Genomic DNA, 27,484 nt, shown 5'->3' on the forward strand with positions numbered 1-27,484 from the left:
CACCACAGTGAAGACTGATGGAAAATTCTTATTAAGTTCGTCCATTTCTTTGTCCCCATTACTACCTCTTCAGCATCATTTTCCAGTGGTCCGATATCTACTCTTACATTTCTTTTACACTTTCTATATTTAAAAACTGTTGGTATCCCCTTTTATATTATTGGCTAGCTTAACTCATATTTCATCTTTTCTTTCCTTAGGCTTTTTAGTTGCCTTCTGTTGGTTTTTAAAAGCTTCCCAATCCTCGAACTTCCCATTAATTTTTACTATATTGTAAGCCCTCACTTTTGCTTTGATGCTGTCTTTGACTTCCCTTGTCAGCCATGGTTGCCACATCCTCCCTTTAGAATATTACTTTATCTTTGGGATCTATCTATACTACGCTTTCCAAATTGTTCCCAGAAACTCCAGCCATTGCTGTTCTGCCATCATTTCTGCTAGTGTCCCCTTTCAATCAACTTTGCCCAGCTCCTCTCTCATACCTCTGTATCTCCCGTTAGTCCACTGTAATACTGTTGCTGCCTATTACTTTTGTAGTCTGCCTTGCCTCAAAGTATTTCTCTCCTCCCTTATTTATATCTATCTTAAAATTTAAGGACTTGTGTTTCATAAATGTTCTCCATTGAAAGGTCAGTCACCTGGGAAAGTGCATTACTCAATAGTAGGTCCAGTATAGTACGACTATCTGCATACTGATTTAGAAAACCCTCTTGGATGCATTTAACAAATTCTGCTCCTTACACTAAAGGGGTCTCAATCTATGTTGGAGAGGATGAAGTCCTTTACTACAATAACACTGTTGATTCTGCACCTTTCCCTAAACTGCCTGCACTTCTGCTCCTCAACGACCCAGTGGATATTGGGGAGGGGGTGCTGCAGTACAATCCCATCAGAGTGGTTTCACTTTCTTTTTTTATTTTTGAGTTCTACTCATATTGACTCAGTGGATGACTTAGTGCAGCTGTGACCTTGTCCCTGATTCATAATACAACTCCACCTCCCCAACTCCCTCGCCCATACTTCCCTCTCTTTCATCAAAATCTCTTGTTTTCGATAGCAACCTGAAATTGATCTCATCTGGCCCCTATGATTTATCAGCCCTTATAGGATCCTTTATCTAGCTCCTGCACATTCTTAATACTGACATGCTGCAGACCTCAACAAACCCTAACTTGAACACACCAACTTTTATGTCCAGCTTGGTGAATACAGATGAGAAGTATTCACTTAGAACTTCTGCCTGCATCCCTTGGCTCCACAAATGAATCACCCTTTGGTCTCTAAGGGCACCGACATTTTATGCGGCTAACCTCAAGCTCTTTATAAAATGTTCTGGATACTTTATCTTATTTGCCAAGGATATTTCACGGCCCTATATTCCCCTCCAAACTTCTTTAAATTTTCTCCTACATCCAGCACATTCCACTATGGATGCACAGCAAAGATGGCAATTCCAGGAAACCTTTGATGAGAAAGGATATTGCAGGTTTTATCATGGGGGACAAGAAAAAGCATGTGTCAGGTTTAGGCAACTGGAATCCAGCAAGTCTAGGGCACCATGGTAGTGCAACAGTTAGCGCGACACTATTACAACTCGGGAGGGTTGGAAATCAATCCTGGCGTATTCTGTGAAGAGTTCGTATGTTCTTCCCGTGGAATGAGTGGGTTTTCTCCGGGTGCTCTGGTTTCCTCCCACAGTCCAAAGTTACTTGGTCATTGTAAATCGTCCCATGATTAGGCTAGGGTTAAAATGGGGGTTGCTAGGTGTTGCGGCTCAAAGGTTAGAAAGGTCTCTTTCATAATGCATCTCTTAATAAATAAGTAATGTCTTGTATTCCTCAAGACTCCATTCCATTTACCTATAGATTGGAACAGAACATAACAGTACAGGACAGAAACAGGCTCTTCAGTCTACAATGTTTGTACGAACTAATTAAACTGGCAATTAAATGTCTAACTGAACTAGTCCCTCTTGCCAATACAATGACCATATCCCTCAACTCTCTGCACATTCATGTGCCTACTTAAGAGCCACTTAAACAGCTCTGCTGTATTTGCCTCCACCCACCATTCCTGTACAAAAAGTTGCCCCGTACATATCCCTTGAACTTTATCCCTCCCACTCATTTTTTGAGGAGGTTACCAGGAAAGGGAATGGATGTTGTCCACATGAACTTTAGCAAGGCTTTTGACCAAGTTCTGCATGGGAAGCTAATAAAGAACCAAGACTGGTAATGAATATCAAAGCTGGGACCAGCTGGGAAAACAGGCTGAAAAATGGGAGATAAAATTTAATGCAGACAAGTGTATGGTCTTGCACTTTGGGAGGACAAACTAGGGTAAGATTTACACAGTGAATGGTAGGGCACTGAGGAGTGCGATAGAACAGAGGGATCAGGGAGTAGAGATCAATAAAGGTCATAAACAGCTTTTGGAACATTATCCTTTATAAATAAAAGTACTGTGTACAGGAGGTAGGACGTTAAGGTAGGACAAGGCACAAATTTGGAGTATTATGTACAGTTCTGGTCATCCACCTACAGGAAAGATCAGTAGGATTGAATGAGTACAGAAAAAAATTACAAAGATGCTGCTAGGACATGAGGACCTGAGTTTTAGGGAAAGGTTGAATAGATTAGGACTTTATTTCCTTAGTAAAGGAGAGAGAGATTTGATATAGGTATACAAATTTACAGCTGGTATAGTTAATGCAAGCAGGTTAATTCTGGCACGTTCTAGATGCAACGAAAGGCCTACTTCTGTGCTGTAGAGCTCAGTGACTTGAAGACTCTGCAGAGTGCAACGTTTCTCTCTTGTACAGGTGACACCCTGCTCCAGGAGAAGTTGCAATGAATCAGAATCCAAATCAGTTTATTATCACCGGCACATGACGTGAAATTCCATAACATGGAACACTGTGCCCTGCACCAATTCCTTATGAACGTTTAATTCTTTCCACAACTTTCATCTCATCAGTCCTCCCAGTTTCTGCAATTACCATCCTCCCTTTTCTTTTACCCAAAACCAGTTGGTTCCTATAGTAGTTTCTGTTAGAATTGCCTCTAAATATTTGATCTCCATTGCTCCCTCCTTCTTTATGCTTCACACCACCTGCTCTCTTATTTCCATTAATCTATGTTACATTTCAAAATAGGTTTTTGTCATATACACCAGGGAGAATGAAATTCCGTTCTCGCCTGAAGCTTAGAATAAACACTATTTATTTATTTGGAGATACAGCACATTAGAGTGGTCAGCCTTTGGCTCAAGAGGCTTACGCTAGAAGAGGCAAAGGCTCTAAGTTTCTAGCAAGTTTGATTTTGTTCTTTGTCTATTACTACATAGCTAGTGTGCTGAGAATGGGCACAGGGATGGTGGAATGTTCTTCCCATGAGATGTGAGAACTATAGGTGACCTCTAGTCTCCCTGATAACTTTATATCTGCATGATGTGCATCGAGCAGCAGCTCCTTACAAACTGTGTTAGGGAAATGGAGCTGAAGCTGGATGACCTGAATGAGGTGGTGATAGGAGCTACAGGGAGGTAGTCACTGTTAAGTTGCAAGAGGCAGGGAGCTGCGTTAATTGCGCAGTGCACCATTTTCCTCAATAATATTTTCCTCTGGATACTGTTGGGCGGGGGGGGGGGGGGGGGGGGGGAGAGAGCCTACCAGGGGAAAGCCATTGCAACTGCGTCCCTAGCACTGAATCTGCCTCTGAGGCTCGGAAGGGAAGGGGCAGAAGAGGAGTGCAGTAGTGATGAGGGGATTCCTATTTTTCATATTTGAGGATTTTTCCTATTGTGAGGGAGTCTCGAACCACAAAGCATAGCATCAGAATAGAGGAACATCCCTTTAGAACAGATGAGGAGGAATTTCTTTAGCCAGGGGGTGGTGAATCTGTGGAATTCATTACTACAGATGGCTCTGGAGGCCAAGTTATTTGGTATACATTCAGCAGCCACTTCATTAGGTCCACCAGCCAATCATGTGGCAGCAATTCAATGCATAAAAGCATGCAGGTGTGGTCAAGGGGTTCAGTTGTTGTTCAGACTAAACATAAGAATGGGGAAGAAATGTGATCTAAGTGACTGTTGAATGATCATTGGTGCCAGATGGGGTGGTTTGAGTATCTCAGAAACTGCTGATTTCCTGGAATTTTCACACAAGCAGTCTCTAGAGTTTACAAGAATAACAGGACGTTGACAGTAACTCAAATAACTGTGTGCTACAACAATGGTGTGCAGAGAGCATCTGTGAACAGACTACATGTTGAACCATGAAGTGGATGGACTATAGCAGCAGAAGACTATGACTATCCACACAGTGGCCACTTTATTAGGTATGGGAGTTAATTAATAAAGTGGCCACTGAGTGTATTTAAAGCGGAGGTTGGTAGGTTTTTGATTACTAAGAGCATAAACGGCTACGGGAAGACAGCTGGAGAAGAGGGTTGAGAGGGATAATATATCATCCATGATGGAATGGTGGAGCAGACTCAATCAGCTGAATGGCCTAATTATGTTCTGATGTCTTGTGGTCTTATATTGGGTCCCCAACTGCTGACAATCCCCCAAATTTGGTTTATCTGGTGTCTTATAAAGCCTCAGCATTATATCTTTGCTTTTATATTCTGATGCTCTGGAAATCAATGCCTGTCGATTCAATCTGCAAATTAACCTTTTGGGAATACTACACCAAACCCCAAATCCCTTTGCACTTGCAATTTCTGAATTCGCTCATTTAGAAAATAGTCTGTGGCTTTATTCCTTCACTAAAATGGATGAGCATACACTTCCTTATGAACCCTATCACAGAGGCAGTTGCCAGAACATCTTTGAAGAGGGTGAACCCTCACAAGGCTTCAGACCCTGATGGTGTACCTGGTAGGGCACTGAAAAGCTGGGCCAAACAATTGGCTAGAGTGTTCAAGGACGTCGTCAATCTCTTACTACTTTAGTTGCAGATTCCCACTTTCTTCAAAAAGGGATCAGTTATACTGGTGCCCAAGAAGGGCAGGGTAAGTGGGTTCACTATCATCCAGTTGCACTCATATCCACTGTGATAAAGTGTTTTGATAAGTTCATCATGGCTACCATCAGGGAGGAGGTACAGAAGACTGAAGGCACACATTCAATGATTCAGGAATAGCTTCTTCTCTTCTGCCATCATATTTCTGAATGTACATTGAACCCATGGACACTACCTCACTACTTTTTTTCTCTTTTTTCACTACTTATTTAATTTAACATTTTAATATGTATACTTCATACTGTAATTTGCAGTTTTTATTATGTACTGTAATGCACTGCTGCCACATAACAACAAATTTCACATTTGCCAGTGAGATTAAACCTGATTCTGGAGCTTCATACCCCTGCCATCAGATTTCTGAATGGACAATGAACACATGAACACTACCTATTTTTGCTTTCATTTTGCAGTACTTGCAGTTACCTTTTTAATTTACATTATAATTTACAATATTTCATCTTGCAGTGTACTGCTGCTGCAAAATAACAAATTTCACAACACGTCAGGGATAATAAACATAATTCTGATTCTGACACTTTATTCCATCTGCCAATACCTTGCTCATTCTCCTAATCTGTCCTACAACCTTGTGCAGACTCCCTGCTTCCTCAATCCTGCCTGGTCGGAGGCCTGAATATAAACTCCATCAGGATCTTTTTACCCTTGCAATGTCTATAGAACATAGAACAATACAGCAAAGGAACAGGCTCTTCTACCCACAATGCTATGCCAAACAAAATAAATCCCTTCTGCCTACACAGTGTACATATTCCTCCATTCTCTGCACATCCATGTGCCTTTTTAAGAGCCACTTAAATGCCATAATCGTATTTGTCGCCACTACCATCCCCAGCAGCATTTTCCAGGTAACTACCACTCACTGTTTTAAAAAAAAAAAATAGGCCTATGTTATCTTCTTTAAACTTACCCTTTCTCACCTTAAATGTACACCTTCTAGTATGAGACAATTTGACCCTGCGGGAAAGATACCATTTTTCCACTCTATCTATGCCTTTCATAATCTTTCATACTTCAATCAAGTCTTCACTCTACCTCTGCCACTCCAGAATAAACAATCCATGTTGTCCAAGCTCTCATTATAGCATATGCCCTCTTAATTCAGGCAACATCCTGGTACACCTCTTCCACACTCTCCTAAATTAGGCTAGAGTTAAATCAGGGATTGCTGGGCAGCATGGCTCAAAAGGAACTGAAAGGATAAATTTCAGCTATAGATAACTTTTAAAGAAATAGTTTACAAATAATATATACCCTATTAAGGCAAAAAAAGAGGATACAAAGTTAAGTACCAAAGTATACCAGCAAAGAACTTCAAAGCAGTCTGCAGGATTTTTTTCAGCAAAAAGGAAAACATCAGTTTAAGCCATTGTAGTTCATCTATAGATGAAAATAAATACTTTTTATTGCAGATTAGGAAATGGCACAGATATTAAACACATTTTGTTTGCCCTTATTGACATTGAAAAGCTTCCTGAATTAGAGAACTAAAGGTCTGGAGTAAATGAGAAAATGACTGTGACCATCCACTTCATCTATGTCTCTCATTATTTTATAAAACTCTGTAAGGTCACCCTTCAGTCTCCTTTGTTTCAGGGAAAACCATCTTTGACCACCAAGTCTCTCCTTGTAACTCGAGCCCTCTGATACCAGAAAAATCCTTGTTCATTTTTCTGTACCTTCTTTAGCTGTAAAAGGCACTTAAAAAATATTTGCATGTAATTTTAATGGAATATTTGGACATTAAATATAAACACAAAAATAGTAAACAACTAAGCAACACAAGCTAATTTTGTAACATGTTTTCAATACCGTACATACAGCAACCACTCATATTATTATCTGGGATAGTACAATAGCATTGTTGTCTGAAATAACCTGAGTTGGTAACAACCAAGTTGCTTGAGAAACTACAGTATTTTGGCTCAGGTAACAGAAAAAGACATCTGGTTCCTTTCCAGGTATTTTACTTAAAAATCCACAAGGGCCTCTTTCCCTGCAGGAGTTAGAGATAGTAAGCTCACTTGTTACAGCCTGTCAGGTTAATCCTGGCACTTGTAAATCAAGCACTGGCTTAACAACATTCTGTCACCTTCTCTCAGCCTGTTTGGCCACCGCACTGCTGTGAAGACCACTCATACCTTGTCATCAGATCATAGCATGTTGAGAAAAGGGATTAAAGAGGCAGCTGCAGAATTCACACAATGCAGTGGCACTTAGAACACCGACAGCTGCATCTGTCATTTTACACCGTCAACTAACCTGATGTCCGTGGTCCTGACACAGCAAAATTGGCCAAAAGAAGCTCCAGCTCTCTCATGCTGCCCCCATATGCTTCTTCCAGGAAAGCATGATGCTTCTTTACCTTATAGGACAAATAAAATCTTGCTTCAATAAATATAATTCCACACAAAGAAACTAAGAGTATGTACAAATGAGAAATCTTTACACTTAGCACAGAACAAAAGTAATAAGTTTTGCAATTACATATGTACCAAGCTAACAAAAGTAGGTACATACATATTTTTATAATGAAGAATTTGAACAAGACCATTAAAACCTTTCATGATAAATAATATAAACTCAAGCATCTAATTTCAGTTACATCAAGGGAAGCAGCAAGAACATTTTTATTCAACTCTGATTATCAATTAGTTCTCTCATTTTCACTGGCACAGATTTTTCCGTCCTTAAAGAACAGTCAAAATGAAATGCATATGGACCAGGATTATATGCTGATTGAGTGGTATAAGACTATTATCCAAGGCCATGGATTACTTATCCAGAAATAGACTGATGAGGTATCAGTGAAATTTAAATTTGAAAATTAGAACTTATCAGATGCTGCCAACAACATTGACCATGTAACCACTGGACTACTTGGCTCACTAACCCATCAAGGATACACCTGTTATCCTTGGCTAAGCTGGCCTTCAAAGTGGTCTATTTTGAAATGGCACAGCAAGCCACTCAGAAAACTGCTGGCCTTCACAGTGACTGAATAAAAGGTACTAAAATGTGCCAATAAAATACATTCTTTAATTACATTTGTCATGTTACTTATGGAAATTATAACAACCTTCGATGTACGAGGGTTTTCAGGGTCCAAGTCCATAGCTCATTGAAAGTGGCTACGCAAGTAGACAGAGTTGTAGAAATACATGTTTGTCTTCACTGGTTGAGGCACTGAGTGTAAGACTAAGTCATGCTGCAGGTACGGTACATGAAACACAGGTGTAGCTGCACTTGGAGTATTTTATGCCCCAGTAGAGGAAAGATATAGAGACTCTGGAGGATGAAGAAGTTGTCCTACCTGAATTAAAGGATATGAGCCATAAGGAGATGTTGGAAAGACTCTGGCATGTCAGAGACTGAGAGGAGACATGATAGAAATTTATAGAATTATGATCAGCATAAACAAACTTTTCATCACAGGGTAGAAAATGTTAAGTACCTGAAAACACGCAGTTAAATTGAGATGGGGAAGTCAAAGGAGATGCATGGGGCAAGTTTTTTTTTACATAGTTATTGGTGCCTGGAATAGGCTGCCAAGGTGATTGGGTGAAAATAGCACAGTGAACAAAGTCTACATGGACTTCAGTGAGGCATTTAGCTGGTCCTCATGGTAGGTAGGGCAAGTGTGAGGTAAATTAAGGGGAAAGTAAACAGTTCATGCAAGACCTCTTAATAGCACTGATCAACAGGGGGACCTTGGAATCCAAGTGCACCCCCCCCCCCCGAAACTGGAAACTTAAGTATACAGTGTAGCAAAGAAGGCAAATGGCATCACACACAAAATGCTGGAGAAACTCAGCAGACCAGGCAGCATGTATGGAAAAGAGTACAGTCGATGTTCCGGGTTGAGACCCTTCAGCATATCCGAAACATTATTAGCTACAGGAGTGGAACGTGGTGTGGTCTTCTGCTGTCGTAGCCCATGCACTTCAAGTTTTGATATGTTGTGCGTTCAGAGATGCTCTTCTGCATTCTTGTGTTGTAGTGCATGGTTACATGAGTGACTAGCCTTCCTGTCAGCTTGAACCAGTTTGACCATTCTCCTCTGACCTCTTTCATTAACAAAACATTTTTGCCCAGAGAACTGCTGCTCACTGGATTTTTTTCTTTCCACACCTCTCTCTGTAAACTCGAGACACTGTTGTGTGTGAAAATGAGCAGTTTTTGAGATACTCAAACCACTCTGCATAGCACCAACAATCATTCCAAGGTCAAAGTCACTTAGATCACATCTCTTCCCCATACTGTTGTTTGGTCTGAACAACAATTTTACCTGCATGCTTTTATGTATTGAGTTGCTGCCACATGATTGGCTGATTAGATATTTGTATAAACAAACAGGTGACCAAATAAAGTGGCCATTGAGTATAAGGCAGAGAGAGTAAGAATCAGGAAGTCATAATATAGCTGAATAAAATGTTTGATTATGTGAGTACTGCATGCAGTTCTGGTCACCTGATTACAGGCAGGACATGGGAGTCTTTGGTGAGGGTACAGCAGAGGTTTACCAGGATGCCTCAATTAGAAAGGTGAGGTTCGACAAACTTGAATTGTTTTCTCTGGAATGTTGGATGCTGATAGAAGAACGGAATGGCACAGATGAGGCTGACAGTCAAGATAATTTTTTCTCAGGGCATGAGTGTTATACATTACAGAGCTGAGCTTTAAGGTGAGAGAGTGTGGGGCAGATGTAGTTTGAGAGAGAGTAGTTCATGCCTGGAGCACACTGCCAAGGGTGGTAGTGGAAGCAGATAGGAGAAAAGCATTCAAGAGGCTTTTAGATAACCACAGGAATATGCAGAGTATGGAAGGATTTGGACCACATGCAGGCAGAAGGGATTAATTTAGTTTGGCATCACACTCGGCACAGACATCAGGGGCCAAAGGGCCTGTTCTTCCATTTTATTGTTCTAGGTTCTGTTCTATCAAGCTGATTCTTGTAATACTTTCAAACTTGAAACACATTTTTATAAAGAATAAAAGGCAAGAGTGGGAAGGAATCTGTTATAAATTATCAGGAAAGTGTTCAGGAGAGATGAGGAAGAGGAGATGGGAATGGGTTTTGGTGCAGTTTGTAGTTTGAATTAAATTGAACCTGCATCCACTACTAGTGCTGGAAGCTCGTTCCACACTCACAGCATCCTCTGAGGAAAGTTGTTCAGCCTCATGTTCCCCTTAAATTTTTCACTCTTCATCTTTAACCCTTATCCCTTCCTGATGTCACTATCCTCCATGTCCTTCTTTCTGGTGAATATCAATGCAAAGTATTTATTTAGTACCTCACCTACTAACTCTAGTTCCTGGCATGCATTCCTTCCTTTGTCCTTGGGTGGTTCTGCCCGCTCCTTAGGTTACCCACTTTTTAAAAAAATAAATGTATAAAATGCCTTGGGATTCGCTTCAATCCTTCTGGCCAAGGACATTTCATGCCCCCTTTTAGCCCTCTTGATTCCCTGCTTTGTTTATATTCCTCAAAGGCCCAGTTCAGTTTCCACTTCCTAAACCTTAGAGATCCTTTCTTTTCCTTTTTGACTAAATTTACATCTTTCCTTATCAAAGGTTATCCGAAACTTGTCATCTTTGTCTTTCTTCCTTACTGGAACACATTAGCCCTCAATGCCAACCAGCGGGCCTTTAAGCAACTGTCACCTATTTGGTATGTACTTGTCCAATTAAAGCCACTCCCAATCTACCCTCCTCAGGCAGAGTAGATACAGAAGGCAACAAACCGTAGAAACAATCTAGTGAATCCTTTTTGCACAGCTTCTATGCCAACTACATCCTTTCTTTGGCAAGAAACCCTAAATCATATATAGTACCAGGTCATCACAGTACTGTCAGAGGATTAATTATTTAAATGAAGAACTTAAATCACACATCCAATAACTTAGTTCAGTACCTTTTCAGAATTCTATGCGCACTGCTAACAAGTACTGACTTTCAAGGCACAAGTGACACATTGATCTCAACCCATTCTTGTAGTCAGACATTGATCAAAAGGTGAATTGTCTTATGAATGTAATTTTTTTGATGTTTCATCTTTTTACCTTGTGGGATATTTACCAGTGATTCTCAAAGCTAATGACAGTTTAAGTGATATTATACATGCGTGCATGTTACAAGGCAATATACAAAATCTTTTAACTCTTACATGCTGTACAAATAATGAGCATGATTCATTGAACAAAATCAAATTTCTTCAGACTGCTTGAAGTAGAAATCACATTCATGCATACTTTTACTTTGCAAACTGTGTTCCACACCTTTATTCCACATCTCCCTAGTTCTCTTATCTTCAGTCCAACCAAATTAGCAATTTTATTTGTAAATGTAGTTCTGTGTCACTACAGTTACCTAATACTCTTTATTCACCAACAGCCTATTAGGTAGCCTCCTCCAATGTCCTTCATTTTCAGCTTGATCAAAATTCTTGTACATCGTTCAGTTCTTATCGACTGAATTGAACAATAGGCAATCAGCTAAAGAGAGCAATGGTCATCTTCCCAGTCCAAACTGAAGCCCATGGGTAAGGATCTGATTTGGCTTATATATTTCCTTACAGAATAGGAGGTGATTCAGCCTATGGCTCTCAGAAGAAACCATCCATGCAATTCCTTGACTTATTTCTATTCTTCTTCTCACTGTTGAGGGCATTACTCTTGACAGTTTCCGGAAAAAGCATACCATCAGATTCTACAAATTACATTGATGGCACGAAATTCTACCTCATTGCCACCCTTGGGATCACTCCACTTTTATCATGCTGTCTCAACATAACTAAATACTAATCAAGTCAAACCTTACTCCAAATATTAGGAAGACAAACTTTCACACTAGATTTTGCTGAATGGGACCTGCAAATCTACAGTCACTGTTGAACCAAATTATTATCAAACTCTTCTCTTGTCCGCAACAAAGGTAATATTGCTGGCCAAGTCTGTCTGGGAATTGATTACTGTGGCCCTGCATTGTGCAACGTCTTCAAATTCACCAAGGGAACTCCCTGCAATGTACAACCAGCATATTCAGGACATCACCATTTGCAGTGAACTCCTCAAATTATGCTCAATTTCCAGCATTTGCAGATTTTCTCATGTTTGTCCTCAAATTAAGGTCCATTTGATAATCTATCATAATCTCTTCCTTGACCACTGTTTCAGTCCCTGACAACTGACTGAACTGAATCACACAGTTGCTAATACTTGACTCCTGGATGAGCTTCTAAAAGCATGTAATGATTCATTACAAATATCTTGAGCACTTGGATTGTCATGGAATAGAAGGATACAGAAGTGCAAGTAAATGAGAATTTGAAGATTGGTATGGACCTGGTGTGCCGAAGGGTCTATTTCTGTGCTGGATGGCTTTATAGCCATCCATTTCCACATTTAGAACATTATCCCTTTTCAATCCCATCTCAGCTTACCTCCTCCCGCTGCCCCCATCCTTGCTTCTGCTGAGTCTAACAAGACCAAAATCTTTTTTAAAAAAACACTTCATTTTCAAGTTTTTCTCTGGTCTCACTCTTCCCTATCTATAATCACTTTGGCCACTTAATCCTTCAAAATCACAGCATTTCATAAACCGTCAATTGCACATTTACAATTGACAGATACGGGAGATAGCAAACAGAAAGAAGTTGATCTGTCTCCAAATCATTTTAAGATTGGGGTGATCTTCTAATCATATTGACCAATGTCACTGAAAAAAACTGTAGCCCTCCAAATTTGGCCTGCAAGTTCAACACTGTTGCTCGTTTTGATCTTCACAATAGCCATACTGTTCTCAGGTTGGTCCATATTGCCAAGTTAAGTGACTCAAACTTGTGTTTAATAAATTGCCCCTCTCCTTTTTGATTATAAATCTATTTACCTCATTGTCACTTCTGAAAGAAACCCTAAATCAAAACCAAGGTCCTTAGAGGACTTCTGAATTTCTCATATTTTTGGATTTGTTTTGCTACAAGTTTAATTGATCAAACAATGGATATAACACAGCTCAATATTCTCCAAATAGTATATTCTTACTTTTGTTAATTCATCCCGAAGATTTTCAAAACTTTCCTCATGTCTTTGCAGTTGTTTCGAAAGATCAGCAATCACATCATTCTTTTCTTCCAACTCAGCGGTCAATTGAGTTTTTGTAACAGTACTTTCCTTTTGTAATCTTAAGGACAAATTAAGTTAATGTTTTAGTATAAATAATACAACATAAATATAAATAATATTTTTAAATATAAATAAAACTAAACAATCAATTGAATTGAATTTATTTCTTACATCTTTCACCTGCATGAGTAAAAAATCTTTACGTTACGTTTCCGTCTAAATGTGCAATCAGAGTAATTTATAATAAATAGAACAGTAAATGTAATATAGAGTACACTTAAATCAGCGCGAGTTCACCAGTCTGATGGCTCAATATGTTATCTTGAGGTTCTGAAACACTTTGACTTAATTGCCTACAAAGCATAATTTGTTAGAAGATAATATTTCATAATGTGCAAAATGTTCTTTAGAAAAAGTCTTACTTCTGTAACTGATTTGTAAATTCCACAACTTTTGATTTTTCCCTTCCATATGAGAATTCAACTTCCCTGAGTTGTTGCTTGATCAGTTCCAAAGTTGACACAGCATTTGCGTGGCTTGATTTTTCCACTTCCAAAGCATTCTCAAGATCACGAATCCGTAACTACATTTAAAAAAAGGTTAAATAAAGTGCCCAATCATAATACAGAAATTGTGATAATTATATCTCAGAAAGAGTACAGATTAATGAGTTAAATGTTTCAAATTATGTTTCATATATTGAGGTAAAATTGTATATTATGCTATAATACATGACATAAAACACACAGGAGCAATATTAGGCCATTCAGCCTATCAAGTCTCCTCCACCATTCCATCATGGCTGATTTATTATGCCTCTCAACCCCATTCTCCTGCATTCTCCCCATAAAATTTGATGCCCATACTAATCAAGAACCCATCAACTTCTGTTGTAAAAATACTGGATGATTTGGCTTCCTCTGTGGCAGTGAATTCCACAGATTCACCACCCCGTCCAAAGAAATTACCCTTCATCTCTGTTCTAAAGTCCTTCTATTCCAAGGCTGTGCCCTCTTATCATAGACTTTCCCATGATAGAAAACACCCTCTCCACATCCACTTTATCTAGATCTTGCAATATTCGATAAATTTCAATAAGATGCCCTCTCATTCTTCTAAGCTCTAGCAAGTACAGGCCAAGAGCCATCAAAAGCTTCTCATACATTAACACTTTAACACCTGAAATAATTTCTGTGAATCTGCTCTGAACCTCTCCAATGCCAGTACATCCTTTCTTAGAGAAGGGGCACAAACTGTTCAAGGTACACCAAGCGTTACATAAATGCATCATCAAACCTTAGCAATACATCCTAGCTTCTATATTCTCAAAATTAATGCTAACATTGCATTAGTCTTCCTTACCGACAACCTGCAAGTTGACCTTTAGAGAATCCTGCACGAGGACTCCCAATTTCCTTTACACCAACATCTAAATTTTCTCCCCTTATAGAAAATAGTCTATGCCTTTATTCCTTTGACCAAAATGCATGACCATAATATTCTCTATACTGTATTCCAACTGCCACTTCTTTGCCAATTCTCTTAATCTGTCTCAAACCTTCTGCAGATTCCCTGCTTCAACACTACATGCCCCTCCACCTATCTTTGTATGGTCCACAAACTCGGTCACAAAGCTATCGATTCCGTCATCTAAATCATTGACATTTAACATGAAAAGAAGCAGTCCCAATACTGACCCCTGCAGAACACTAGTCACTGGCAGCCATCAGAAAAGGCTCCCTTTATTCCCACTCTTTGCCTCCTGCCAATCGGCTCTTATCTCTTAAGCAGGCTCATGTGTGGCACCTTGTCAAAAGCCAAGGATACTTGAAAACACTAGTAAATAACATCAATTGACTTTTCTTCGTCTATTTTGCCTGTCATTTCCTCAAACAATTCCAACAGATTTATCAAGCAAGATTTATAGACAATAGACAATAGGTGCAGAAGTAGACCATTCGGCCCTTCGAGCCTGCACCGCCATTTTGAGATCATGGCTGATCAATTCCTATCAATACCCGGTTCCTGCCTTGTCCCCATATCCCTTGATTCCCCTATCCATAAGATACCTATCTAGCTCCTTCTTGAAAGCATCCAGAGAATTGGCCTCCCTTTAAGGTAATCATGCTGAGTTCAGCCTTTTTTTATCCTGTGTTTCCAAATACCCCAAAACTACATCCCTAACTATGGACTCCAATGTCGTACCAAGTGCTGAAGTCAAACTAACTGGTGTATAATTTCTCGTATCTTGCTTCCCTCTCTTAAAGAATAAAGTGACATTTGCAATTTTGCAGTCTTCTGCTGATTGTTGAAAGATCACTACCAATGTATCCACAATCTTTTCAGCTACCTCTTTCAGAACCCTATAGTCCATCTACTCCAGATGACTTACCTACCCCCAACTTCCCAAGCACCTTCTCCTTAGCAATAGTGATAACACTCACATCTGCCTTCCGACTCTCTTCAATTTCTGGCATGCTGCTGCCATCTCCTCCTCAGTGAAAACTGACCCAAAATACTTATTCAGTTTGTCGGCCATTTCTTTGCTCCCCCATTACTAACTCATTTTTCAGTATCATTTTCCAGCAGTTCTATGTCCACTCGGACCTCTCTTTTACTCATTATATGTCCGAAAATTCATTTGTTATCCTATTTTATATTATTAGCTAGCTTTCTTTCATATTTAATCTTTTCTCTCACACTTTTCAGTTGCCTTTTGTTGCTTTTTAAAAGCTCTCCAATCTTGTAGCTCCCCACTAATTTTTGCTTTATTGTCTGCCCTCCCTTTTGCTTTATGCTGTGTGTGACTTCCCTTGTCAGCCACAATTGCTTCATCCTCCCTCAAGCATACTACTTCTCTAGGACAAATCTATCCTGCATCTTATGAATTGCTCCCAGAAACTCCAGCCATTACTGCTGTGCCATTGTCCCTGCTAATGTCTCCCTCCAATCACCTTTGACCAGCTCCTCTCTCATGCCCTTTTTTCTCCACTGCAATACCAATACATCAGATTTTAAATTCTCCTTCTCAAACTGCAGGGCAACTTCTGTTATATTACGATCACTGCCTCCAAAGGGTTCCTCTCCCTAAAGCTTTCTAATCAAATCTCGTCATTACACAACACTCGATCCAAACCTGCAGTTTCTCTAGTGGATGTGACCACAAGCTGCTCTGGAAAGCCATTTTGTAGGTATTTTACAAATGCCTTCTCCTGAGATTCAGCATTAATCTGACTTCCCCAATCTATCTGCACATTGAAATCGTCTCAGACCATCGTAATCTTGCCCTTTTTACAGTGCCTATAAAAAGTATTCACCTCCTTGGAAGTTTTCATGTTTTATTGTTTAACAACATTGAAACTCGGTCAATTTAATTTGGCTTTTCTGACACTGATCAATACAGAATACTTTCATGTCAAAGTGAAAACAGATCTCTACAAAGTGATCTAAATTAATTGCAAATATAAAACACAAAATAATTGATTGCATAAGTATTCAGCTCCTTCATGTCAGTATTTAGTAGATGCACCTTTGGCAACAATTACAGCCTTGTGTCTGTGTGGATAGGTCTCTATCAACTTTGCACATCTGGATACTGCAATTTTTCCCCACTCTTCTTTTCAAAACTGCTCAAGATCTTTCAGATTGCATGGGGATCGTGAATGAACAGTTTTTAAGTCCAGCCACAAATTCTCAATTATATTGATGTCTGGACTCTAACTTGGCCACTCCAGGACATTAACTTAGTTGTTTTAAAGCCATTCCTGTGTAGCTTTGGCTTTACACTTTGGGTCATTGTACTGCTGGAAAACAAATCTTTTCCCTAGTCACAGTTCTTTTGCAGACTGCATCAGGTTTTCCTCCAGGATTTCCCCGTATTTTGCTGCATTCATTTTACCCTCTACCTTCACAAGTCTTCTAGGGCCTGCTGCAGTGAAGCTTCTCCACAATATGATGCAGCCACCACCATGCTTCACGGTAGGGATGCTATGTTTTTGATGATGTGCAGTGTTTGTCTGATAGCCAAAAAGCTCAATTTTGGTTTCATCAGACCATTGAACCTTTTTCCAGTTGACTTCAGAGTATCCCACATGCCTTCTGGCAAAGTTTAGCTGAGATTTCATGAGAATTTTTTTCAACAGTGGCTTTCTTTTTGCCACTCTCCCATAAAGCTGCAACTGGTGAAGCATCTGGGCAACAGTTGTATGCTCAGTCTCTCCCATCTCAGCCACTGAAACTCCTCCAGAGTTCTCACAAGTGTCTTGGTAGCCTCCCTCGCTAGTTCCTTCTTGCATGTTCACTCAGTTTTTGAAGACTGCTTGCTCTTCGTGAGGGAAGACAGATAACTACCATGGTATCAGCTTGACCTGCATCTTAGCAAAGCTATACAATCGGATGGTCTTGAACAGGATTCGCACCGCCATTGACCCTAAGCTAAGATTCAATCAGAATGGTTTTCGGCAGAAGTGCACAACAGTAATGCAAATACTTGCTCTCCGTAGAATCATCGAGGAAGTCAAGAAGAACAACCTACCAGCCATGCTTACTTTGATCAATTTTCGCAAAGCTTTTGACTCCATCACCGAGGTAAAATGCTGAAGATCCTGAAAGCTTATGGAGTGCCGGACCATCTATTGAGAGCAATAGAGTCCAGCTATACCAAGATCATGGCAAAAGTTGTATCACCAGATGGAGAAACGGCAGTGTTCGAGCTCCTAGCTGGTGTACTGCAAGGAGACACTCTGGCACCCTATATCTTTATAATTGTCCTTGATTACGCTCTACATCAAGCTACCAAAGATCATGACTAGCTTGGTTTTACCATAAAACCAGGACGAACCAAAAGGGTCAGACCGGTTACGCTCACAGATCTCAATTTTGCAGATGACTTAGTCCTGCTCTCTGACCAGATGGAGGAAGCACAGCAGCTACTGACAAAAGTGGAAATTGAGCGCAATAAAGTTGGACTTCACCTAAACGCTAAAAAGACAGAGTACATGGCGTTCAACTGCGACAAAGGTACTCTCAAGATCATAAAGAATGATACCATTAAGAAAGTCTTGGGAGTCAGCAGGAGACGCTCATGGAGTGAGCACTGTTTCAGATTCGCTCCATAACCTTTACTTTTTTTAACCTATGATCACCCTTATTTAACTTATTTTTACCTGCACCAAAAGATTCTTGCTACTTTTTTGGACTTATCTTTAAGAGTTTTTTTGTGAATTTTTGAAGAAATGAATACAGAAATGGCTCTTAGATCTAAAGGGCGAGAACCTGGGAAGGATCCTAACGGGAACGGGAAAAAAAAGAAGACTGATCCTAAGTGCACTGAATTGACTTATGAAATGTTATTGGAGGTTTTAAATCAAAAATTTGAAGAACGACGACAAATTTTTAAACAAGATATAAAGGCTTTTCAAGATTATATGGATAAGATGGATTCAGTAGTTAACCAGCAGCAAGTTCTAATCGCAACTCTGCAAGAAGACGCTCGGAAGCGAGACTTGATAATTGAAAAACTGCAGCAGAACTTACTTTCGACAATTAAACAGGTGGAATCACTTAAAGCCAAGAGTGTCGACTTTGAGAATCGGTCCAGAAGACAGAACCTACGCATACTTGGTCTCCCAGAAGGTATTGAACAAGGGAACCCCTCGAAGTACTTTGCTCAACTTTTAAAGGATGCGTTCCCTTCTGTATTCCCAGACAGTCCTCCGTTACTCGATCGCGCTCACAGAATTATGCGTTGATCACCAAGTGCTTCAGCTAAACCACCGGTTGTAATTGTCCGATTTCACTATGTGCATGTTAAAGAGCAACTTATTCGTGTGGCTCGGCGTGTAGGGATGGTCAAATTTCAAGATCACAATTTTCGATTAGTAGAAGATTTTAGTCCAGAAGTAATGAAGGCAAGGCTTCTTTTTAAACTTCTGATGTCCGAATGTTATGAGAAAAATCTAAAACCTGCGCTCTTATACCCTGCGAATCTCAGAATCTCGCCTTCGAATGTACCAAGGCGTGTTTTTCTTTCTACATCTGAAGCGAGAAGCTTTCTGAATGAGAACTTCCCTACTGCTACGGATTCTCATTGCTAATAAATGAGTGATTTTGATCGTGCAAGATGGTTTTTATTTCCAAAACCAGATTTTGTTTCTGGCTATTGGTGTAGGTTTACTCTATATTTTATAATCTAGTTAAAGTTTTTTTTTGACATACTAATCTTTTTATTCAACTTACTTCAACCACTGTACTTTATCTTTGGTCATTATTATTAATCCTTCGAAGGTGAATTTTTTTTTTTAACTAAGATGGCGGTTTCTTCTCTAAAATACTTTTGGCTTTTTTTTTGATTTTGCCATTTTTTTCTTTCTCTCGTCATCTTCCTATAATGCATCTCTTATCACAGTTTAAATTTTTTTTGGTTTGTTTGGGTTTTAACCTGATTTATAAGTTACTAGTGATTATACTCTTTTTGGTGTTTTTTACTACCAATTATATTAAGTGGTTTGGTTTTTGTATAGTGATTTTTTTTTAGAGTTTGGGTGGATCTTTTTTTTATCCTTTATATACGCAGTTGTCTTCTGCTGATATGGGGGTAGATTTAGTTTCATCTTTCCTCTTTCCCAGCCTATCCCTGGCTGGGGTGGTCTTTTTTTTCCCTCTTGGGTGGGGGGTGGGAGGTCTTTTTCTAAATCTTATGTTTCTTACATTAGTTTTTTTTAGTTTTTTCATTTGGGCTGATTTTAAACTACTAAAATGTCTGCGATGTCGTCACTTCCGGGTCCGCCCCTTATTTTTGTTCCTCTTCCGGGTGCATGAGTTCATAATTTGGTTAACCCTTTATATACCAAAGGGTTGATTTCAGAAATATGGCTCAGACCATTAATTTTGTCTCTTGGAATACTAATAGCTTAAACCATCCGATTAAACGGAAAAAGATTTTCAGAGTATTCCAAAGACTTAATGCTCATATTATTTTTGTACAAGAAACTCATGTGAAGAAAGAGGACAATTATCGCTTTTTTAGGTTTTGGTGGGGTCAACAGTACCATTCGAATTCGAATGCCAAAGTAAAGGGAGTTTCAATTTTTATTGACTCCTCTATTGCATTTGTCCAACATGATATCTTTTCGGATCCGAATGGTAGATTTTTGTTAATTACTGGCTTACTTTTTAACAAAAAGGTTGCTATGGTTAATGTTTATGTTCCAAATGTGGATTGTCCCGATTTTTTTAAGTCCTTATTTACTTCTCTACCTAATCTAAATGTTGCCTAGATTTCATTTTTTTAGATATTTACAGATTAGGAATTTCTTAAATACTGTACTTCCTACTTTTCCAAATTTTGTGTCTTCAGGTATTTTGGAGAATTTGTTTGAACTAAATCCTTCTCAGAAAGGGCTAATATCAAAACTTTACAGTATAATTATGAAGATACGTTCTGAGCCCTTCTATAAGACTAAAAATGATTGGGAAAGAGAACTTAACCTTACTATCCCTATTTAGAATTGGGATAAAATTCTTCAATTAGTTAATACATCATCTATATGTGCTAAACATTCATTAATACAGTTTAAGGTTGTGCATAGGGCTCATATGTCCAAGGCTAAATTGGCTCATTTTTATTCCTATATAAATCCTATTTGTGACAGATGTCATTCTGAGATAGCGTCTTTAACTCATATGTTCTGGTTGTGTCCGCTTTTGAAAAAATATTGGAAAGACATTTTTGATATTATTTCTGCGGTATTGAACATTGATTTACAACCTCATCCTTTTACTGCAATTTTTGGTTTACCAATGATGGACTCACTCCATTTATCCTCTTCCGCTTGTCGAATGATTGCATTTCTTACATTAATGGCTAGAAGATCTATTTTGTTGAATTGGAAAGAAATTAATCCTCCTACCGTATTTCATTGGTTTTCTCAAACTATGTTATGTCTAAATTTAGAAAAAATTGGAAGTGGTGTATTTGATACTTCTATTAAATTTGAAAAGATATGGAGACCATTTATTCAATATTTTTATATGATGTAATATGACCCTGTTCCAAGCCTATTTGTTTTTCCAGTTTCGATTTTATATATGTTGAGAGGATCGGAGTTGACGACACTGATGATTTTCTATTTTAGTGAGATATTATAAACAGCCCTTTTTTTTCCATTTTTTCTTTTTCTCTTTTTTCTTTTTTTTCCTTATTAGATTAGTTTTTTTTGCATAATTTTTTTTCTTTTTCTTTTTTCTTTTTTTTAATATATATTATGATATACCTAGGTTTGCCTTGTTTATTTGTATATTGTATCGTCCATGATTTGGGAATACTCATTTATACTGTAATCATTGCTTATGTATTCTTTCATGTTCAGTTGAAATGTGTATGTTTGTAATCCCGTTATCTATGTATCAATTTTATTTTGTTGATATTAATAATAATAATAAAAAGATTGAAAAAGAAAGAAAAGAAAGTCTTAGACTTCAAGTACTTCGGGTCAAGAATGACGAGTTCAGAAAAGGACATAAAGATATGGAAGGCACTGGCGTGGAGGGCTATGAATGACATGAAGGAAATCTGGAGGTCGAACCTGACCAGAGGGCTCAAAAAGAGGATCTTCATTGCAGTCATAGTCCATTCTCACGTACTGATGCGAGACATGGACACTCACCAAGACCATGCGAAAGTCACTAGATAGTTGCTATACACGAATGCTCCGGATGGCTCTTGATGTGAGTTGGCAATAGCACATGACGAACGTTGAGCTCTATGACGACCTACCGATGCTCACTACTAAAATCAAGGCGAGAAGACTGCAACTGGCGGGGCACTGTCTACACCACTCTGAGCTACCTGCCAGCCTAGTCATCACATGGGAGCCCAAGCATGGGAGGATGAACCCTGGGTGCCCTCCCAAGACTATGGTCAACACACTCCTAGAAGATAGCGGCGCGGCTAATGTAGATGAACTGAACAGAGAGAGAGAGGGAGGAGTGGAGAGTCCGTCATCGTGCCCGACACCAGCCTCCTAGGCCTGAGTCGACGTAGTAGTAGTAGTGCTCTTTGTAGATTTACAGCTGTGCCACAGTCTTTCCATTTCTTTATGATTAACTTCACTGTACTCCAAGGGATATTCAGTGACTTGGAAATGTTCCTACATTCATCTCCTGACCTGTGCTTTTCAATAACATTTTTGTGGTGTTACTTGGAGTGTTCTTTTGTCTTCATTGTGTAGTTTTTGCCAGGATACTGACTCACGAGCAGTTGGACATTCCCGATACAGATGTATTTTTACTACAGTCAACTGAAACACATTGACTGCACACAGGTCTTCAAAATCAGATCTCCATTTAACTAATTACATGATTTTTAAAACCAACTGGCTGCACCAGTGATGATTTGGTGTGTCATATTAAGAGGGGTTGACTACTTTTGCAATAAATTATTTGGTGTTTTATATTTGTAATCAATTTAGATCACTTTGTAGAGATCTGTTTTCACTTTGACACGAAAGAGTCTCTCTGTTGATCGGTGTCAAAAAAAACAAATTAAGACAACCGTGATTTAATGCTGTTAAACAATAAAACATGAAAACTTCCAAGGAGGGTGAATACTTGCATTGCTCCTTGTTACTCCTGATGGTGAGGACATGGATGTGGTGAAGACCTACAACTACCTGGGGGTGCACCTGGATGACAGACTTGAGTGGAGCACCAACACAGAGGCTGTGTACAAGAAGGGCCAGAGTCGCCTCTACCTCCTGAGGAATCTGAGATCCTTTGGAGAATGCAGGCCTCTCCTTCACATGTTCTACCAGTCTGTTTTCACCAGTACAATCTTCCATGCGGTGGTGTGCTAGGGCAATAGCATCAACAGGGTTGATGCCAACAGGCTCAATAAACTGATTAGAAAGGCTGGCTCTGTCATAGAAGTCAAACTGGACACAAAAGAGGCAGTGGTAGAATAAAGTACCCTACAGAAAATCCTGGCAATTCTGGACAATGTTTCTCACCCTCTGCATGCCACTTTGGCTGAACAGGGGAACACTTTTAGTAATAGACTAATACCACTGCGCTGCTCCAAAGAGCGCTATATGAGGTTATTTTTACCCTCTGCCATTAGGCTCTATAATGAATCAACCTATAACCGGGAAGTGATGATTCCCTCCTGTTAGACTGTGGTAACTTATTTCTTTCTTCATCACTTTTAATATTTATATCTGTGCACTTGTAATGCCACTGTGACACATAATTTCCTTTGAGATCAATAAAGTATCTATTTACTTTTTATAGAGACTGTACATGCCTTTTCTATCTACTGTTGTAATTTGTACCACACATCCTAGCTGTTGTTCAGAGTCCTGTAAACAATTCCCATCAGCTCCCTCCATCCCCAATACTGGTGTCAATATCCTACAAATTCAAACCCACTTCTCCCACACCAATCGCTGAACCACACATTTAGCTCTCTGATCTTATTAACCTGTACCAATTTGCATGTGGCTCAGGTGACAATCCAGAGATTATTAGCTTTTTGATTCTGTGTTTTAATCCACAAAACATAAATTTCCTTAGCCGCTTAGGCTTAGCAGAATCTCTTTGCTTGTTCTTCTTGTGTCGTAGGCACCCACATGGAGCACGACAATTGGATCTTGCCACTGCCACTCCAATTCCTCTGCAGTCAGATAAGAGGCCCTGAACCCAGGCATTGGGTAGACAATGCAAGCTTCGGCACATTCAATCCTTGCAGCAGTTAATTATGTCTTTTACCCTGACTATACTATCGCCAATAATGACTACATTTCTCTTTTTCCCCACCTCTTGAATGGCTCCCTGTACCACAGTTTTGTTACTCATTCTTCCTCATCTCCATTCTCATCCTTACAGAAAGCAACAATCTCAGACCTGTTGGGCAAGTTCAAGGGCTGAGGCTGCTCCAGTACTTATAATTGCATTCTAAGACCAAGAAATATTGGACAGAAATACAGGAAGATCAGTAATAAGAATTAAGCAATATAGATTGTGATTTTAACTTTTTGACGAAGGCCTAAAAACAGCATTCTAGCTACAAATGCAAGGTTGACAATGTTTTGTTATCTACAACACTGTTCAATAAAAAGTAATGACACCATAGCGACTGTGTTTCAGTAGTGTGTACAAATAATAATAGGAATTGCCCATTATACAATGCAATTATATACATGGATTTGACAAATGCCACATGGGATCTAACATTAAAATCAAGTGTCACACTCACAAGATGACACAAGAACCTTCTACATTAATGAGTAATGCGGAAGCAGTAACTCGTTGGCAGGAATAAACTGTTTTATACAAATTCTCTTTCCTCTGAAGACGAGGTAAAATAAAATTTCCTGAAACCTTTTTCATGAGCAATACAGCAAGTGTGATTGTGTAGCTGTTTAGTCAAATGCATCATATTCTAAATGGAGCTTTTGTACACAGTAATGAAAGCAGAAAAGCAGGGACTCAATGTAGCTAGCATGACACTATTACAGCTCAGGGCATCAGAGCTTAGAGCTCATTTCTGACGTCATCTGAAAGGAGTTTGTACACTTTCCCCGTGAACGCAAGGGTTTCCTCCCACAGTCCAAAGACAACCTGGTTAGTAGGTAATTGGCCGTGGTATATGGTCCCGTTGTCAGGCTAGGGTTAAATCGGTGCGTTGCTGCAGGTGCAGCTTGAAGGGCCGGAAGGGGCTATTCTGCACTGTACCTCTTAAAAAAAATGCTAGTAATATTCCTAAACACAAGAGATTCTGCAGTTAATTATTAGCAGCATGTGTTGAAAGAGATAGTTAACATTTCAGATCAGACATCCTTCATCAGAATGCAGTTCAAGAGTATTAACTTCCACCTTCAAACAGATATATTACAAACGACTCAAAAGTAGGTGTTTTACCTTAACAGATTTTTATTGCCTGAAGTTCAGAACTGCTAAGTGAGATATATGCATTACACAATGTTACATACAATTTGCTGTTACACTGAAATTTACCTGAATGATTTCAGAGTTAAACTTTGATTCCAGATGGGCAGCTCTCTCTGCCTCAATATTTTCTTCCAAGGTTTTAACTCTTTGTTGTCCAACCTGTAAATCAGGTAATTGTTAGATTCATTAACTTAAGGTAACAGAAATACAGATTCTTGCAGTTATAAAAACAAAATTTCTCTAACTGTAAAACTGGACTGTACATTGCTTTGGATCAGCCCAACTACTGACAAATATTTCTGGTTATATCACACTCTGAAATTTTGTGGAGATTTAGATAACACAGAAAATAAATACTGGTGAATCACAAAATATATTGCTAATTAAAGCTCTGCAACAGAAGTGACCTGTATAATAGGGATGGTTTGTACCTGTACTGGATTCAAACCAATATCCTAGGAGATGCCAGTGCTACGAAGGAGGGTTTAAACTAGATTGAGGGTGGGGGGGAAGGTGGTTCGGTCCCTGAGCAGAAATTATACAACCGAAAATATTATAGTTAATGAGGGCATGTTTAGCATACAGGACAGCCAGCAGCATAGCAAACAGAGGAAAAACTGGCAGTTTAAGTTTCATTTATTTCAGTGCAAGAGGCCAAAAAGATGTGGTGGGCAAACACAGCGTGTGGATTAGCTCAGGGGGGTGGGGGGGGCATCATAGCCATAACAAAAACATGAGATAGACAGGACTGGCAGCTCAACTTTCCATGACAGATGCTATAGGCTTGAAAGAGGTTCAACTGAAAGAAAGGACATGGGGTGCCTTTAGAAGATGGAGGAGAGGCTACGCTTGGGGGAATTGTCCAGCAAGACTTTATAGATAGAACCTAGATACAAGGAGGAGGATGATCACTTTGATGGGAATGTATAAAATGCCCCAACCTGCACCCTCCTAAAGTCATTATGAGTTAAAGCAGCATACATGCAAGGAGATGGAAGATGTACGAATAATGGGGTATTAATAGTCTGGAGGTTTAGTTTTCTTACGATTGATTGGGTTACCCATAGTGCAAAGGGCTTGGATAGGGTAGAATTTGTTACAAGTACCCAAGAAGTTTTCTTTAATCAATATTTAGAGAGCCCTGGTTCCTAAGGTTGTCATAGCTAGGGGTGGCAGCGGCGATAAGCTCCCACTACCTATAAAGTGCTCCAAATGGCATGTGGCTCTAACAACCTCTGACAACCAAATCCAACTCTTGGTCTTCCCATGTGGTTTAGCTACTAGGCCCAGCGTAACTGTTTCTACTGACAAGAGAAGGGGCAAAGGCACTTGGCGCCTCAGAACCAGTTGCTTCAGGCAGGTGGGGCTCATCAGCCTTGGCAGCAGCCCGCCTAGGGGAAGGGAAACTCTGATTTCAAACCTCCGCTGCCTTGCAGCCATACCCACCCATGGGAAAGGCTTCCTGAGTAAACCCTGAGGAAGAAATCTGGAGCCAGGGTCCCTAAGGCAGTTTGATGTCGTTTTAGAACTTCACTCTGGCAACCTCTGAGACGACACTGGTGCCAAGATGTATCGGCGCTTGCCCTTCCCTTGTACTACATCAGTGACGTGGAGAGGGGGAACCTGCTACGTGGGCAACAGCCAGTTCCCACCCAGGCTTGCATTCCAGCCCACCAGAGGCACAAACCCATGTTCCCCTGGGATCAATGGCTGCCGACTAATAGAGGGCCCTACCAGAGTGGGTATCCCTTAAGGAATGAAGTAGGGCAAGCAACTGAACTGTCAGTGAGGGATACCAAGAATGGTGAACATAAGTCCTCTAGGTTTAAAATAGTTATAGATTAGTCCACAAGTTAAGGTCTTTGGAGCCACAAGAAAGAAAATTCAGCTGCTGATTAGGTGATGTTGGCAGAGAAAGGGATGTACAGAAGTGGTTATTTCAAACATGTCAAATCAAGAGATCTATAACAGCATGCATCTGCCTAGGTGTTAGGAAAGGCTGGCAAGTTCAGGAAATGATGGTGGACAATAGATTTTGAGGGCCGGGCTAGGGAAAAAGGAGGCATACATTTGTTTAGGCGGTCAAAATCAAGTAAATCCCTCGACAAGTAATGTGGGAATACACTTGAGCAAAACTTATAAGGACAAAACTTATCTGGCAGATGAAGGAAACTCCGAAGTGGTTGTATATGGATATCAAAATGGTATCTGGGTAAGAGATTATGTCCTCTTAAAGATCAGCATGGCCATCTACATATAGAGCTACAAGAGATGGGTGAGATTTTTTAACTGTAGAGAAGATCATACAAGTTAGCAACTGAGGAAAATAAGTTGTGATGTCTTGGACTATATTCAAATTGTCAAA

General features: G+C 39.6%; 1 protein-coding gene across 3 annotated transcripts in view; it reads right to left on the reverse strand.

Annotated features, from left to right (window-relative positions):
- The window catches only part of LOC140729194 (coiled-coil domain-containing protein 171-like), a 417,526-nt gene that overhangs the window by 333,309 nt on the left and 56,733 nt on the right, over positions 1–27,484 (reverse strand). For all 3 annotated transcript variants that reach the window (XM_073048682.1, XM_073048685.1, XM_073048684.1), the window contains exons 7-10: positions 25,186–25,278; positions 13,596–13,756; positions 13,093–13,231; positions 7,313–7,415 (exon numbers count right to left, since the gene is read on the reverse strand). In XM_073048682.1, coding sequence (XP_072904783.1) covers positions 7,313–7,415; positions 13,093–13,231; positions 13,596–13,756; positions 25,186–25,278 — 496 coding nt within the window. The remainder of the gene's footprint in view (positions 1–7,312; positions 7,416–13,092; positions 13,232–13,595; positions 13,757–25,185; positions 25,279–27,484) is intronic.

The sequence above is a fragment of the Hemitrygon akajei genome, chromosome 6, assembly GCF_048418815.1.
Source record: "Hemitrygon akajei chromosome 6, sHemAka1.3, whole genome shotgun sequence".
Lineage (NCBI taxonomy): Eukaryota > Metazoa > Chordata > Chondrichthyes > Myliobatiformes > Dasyatidae > Hemitrygon > Hemitrygon akajei.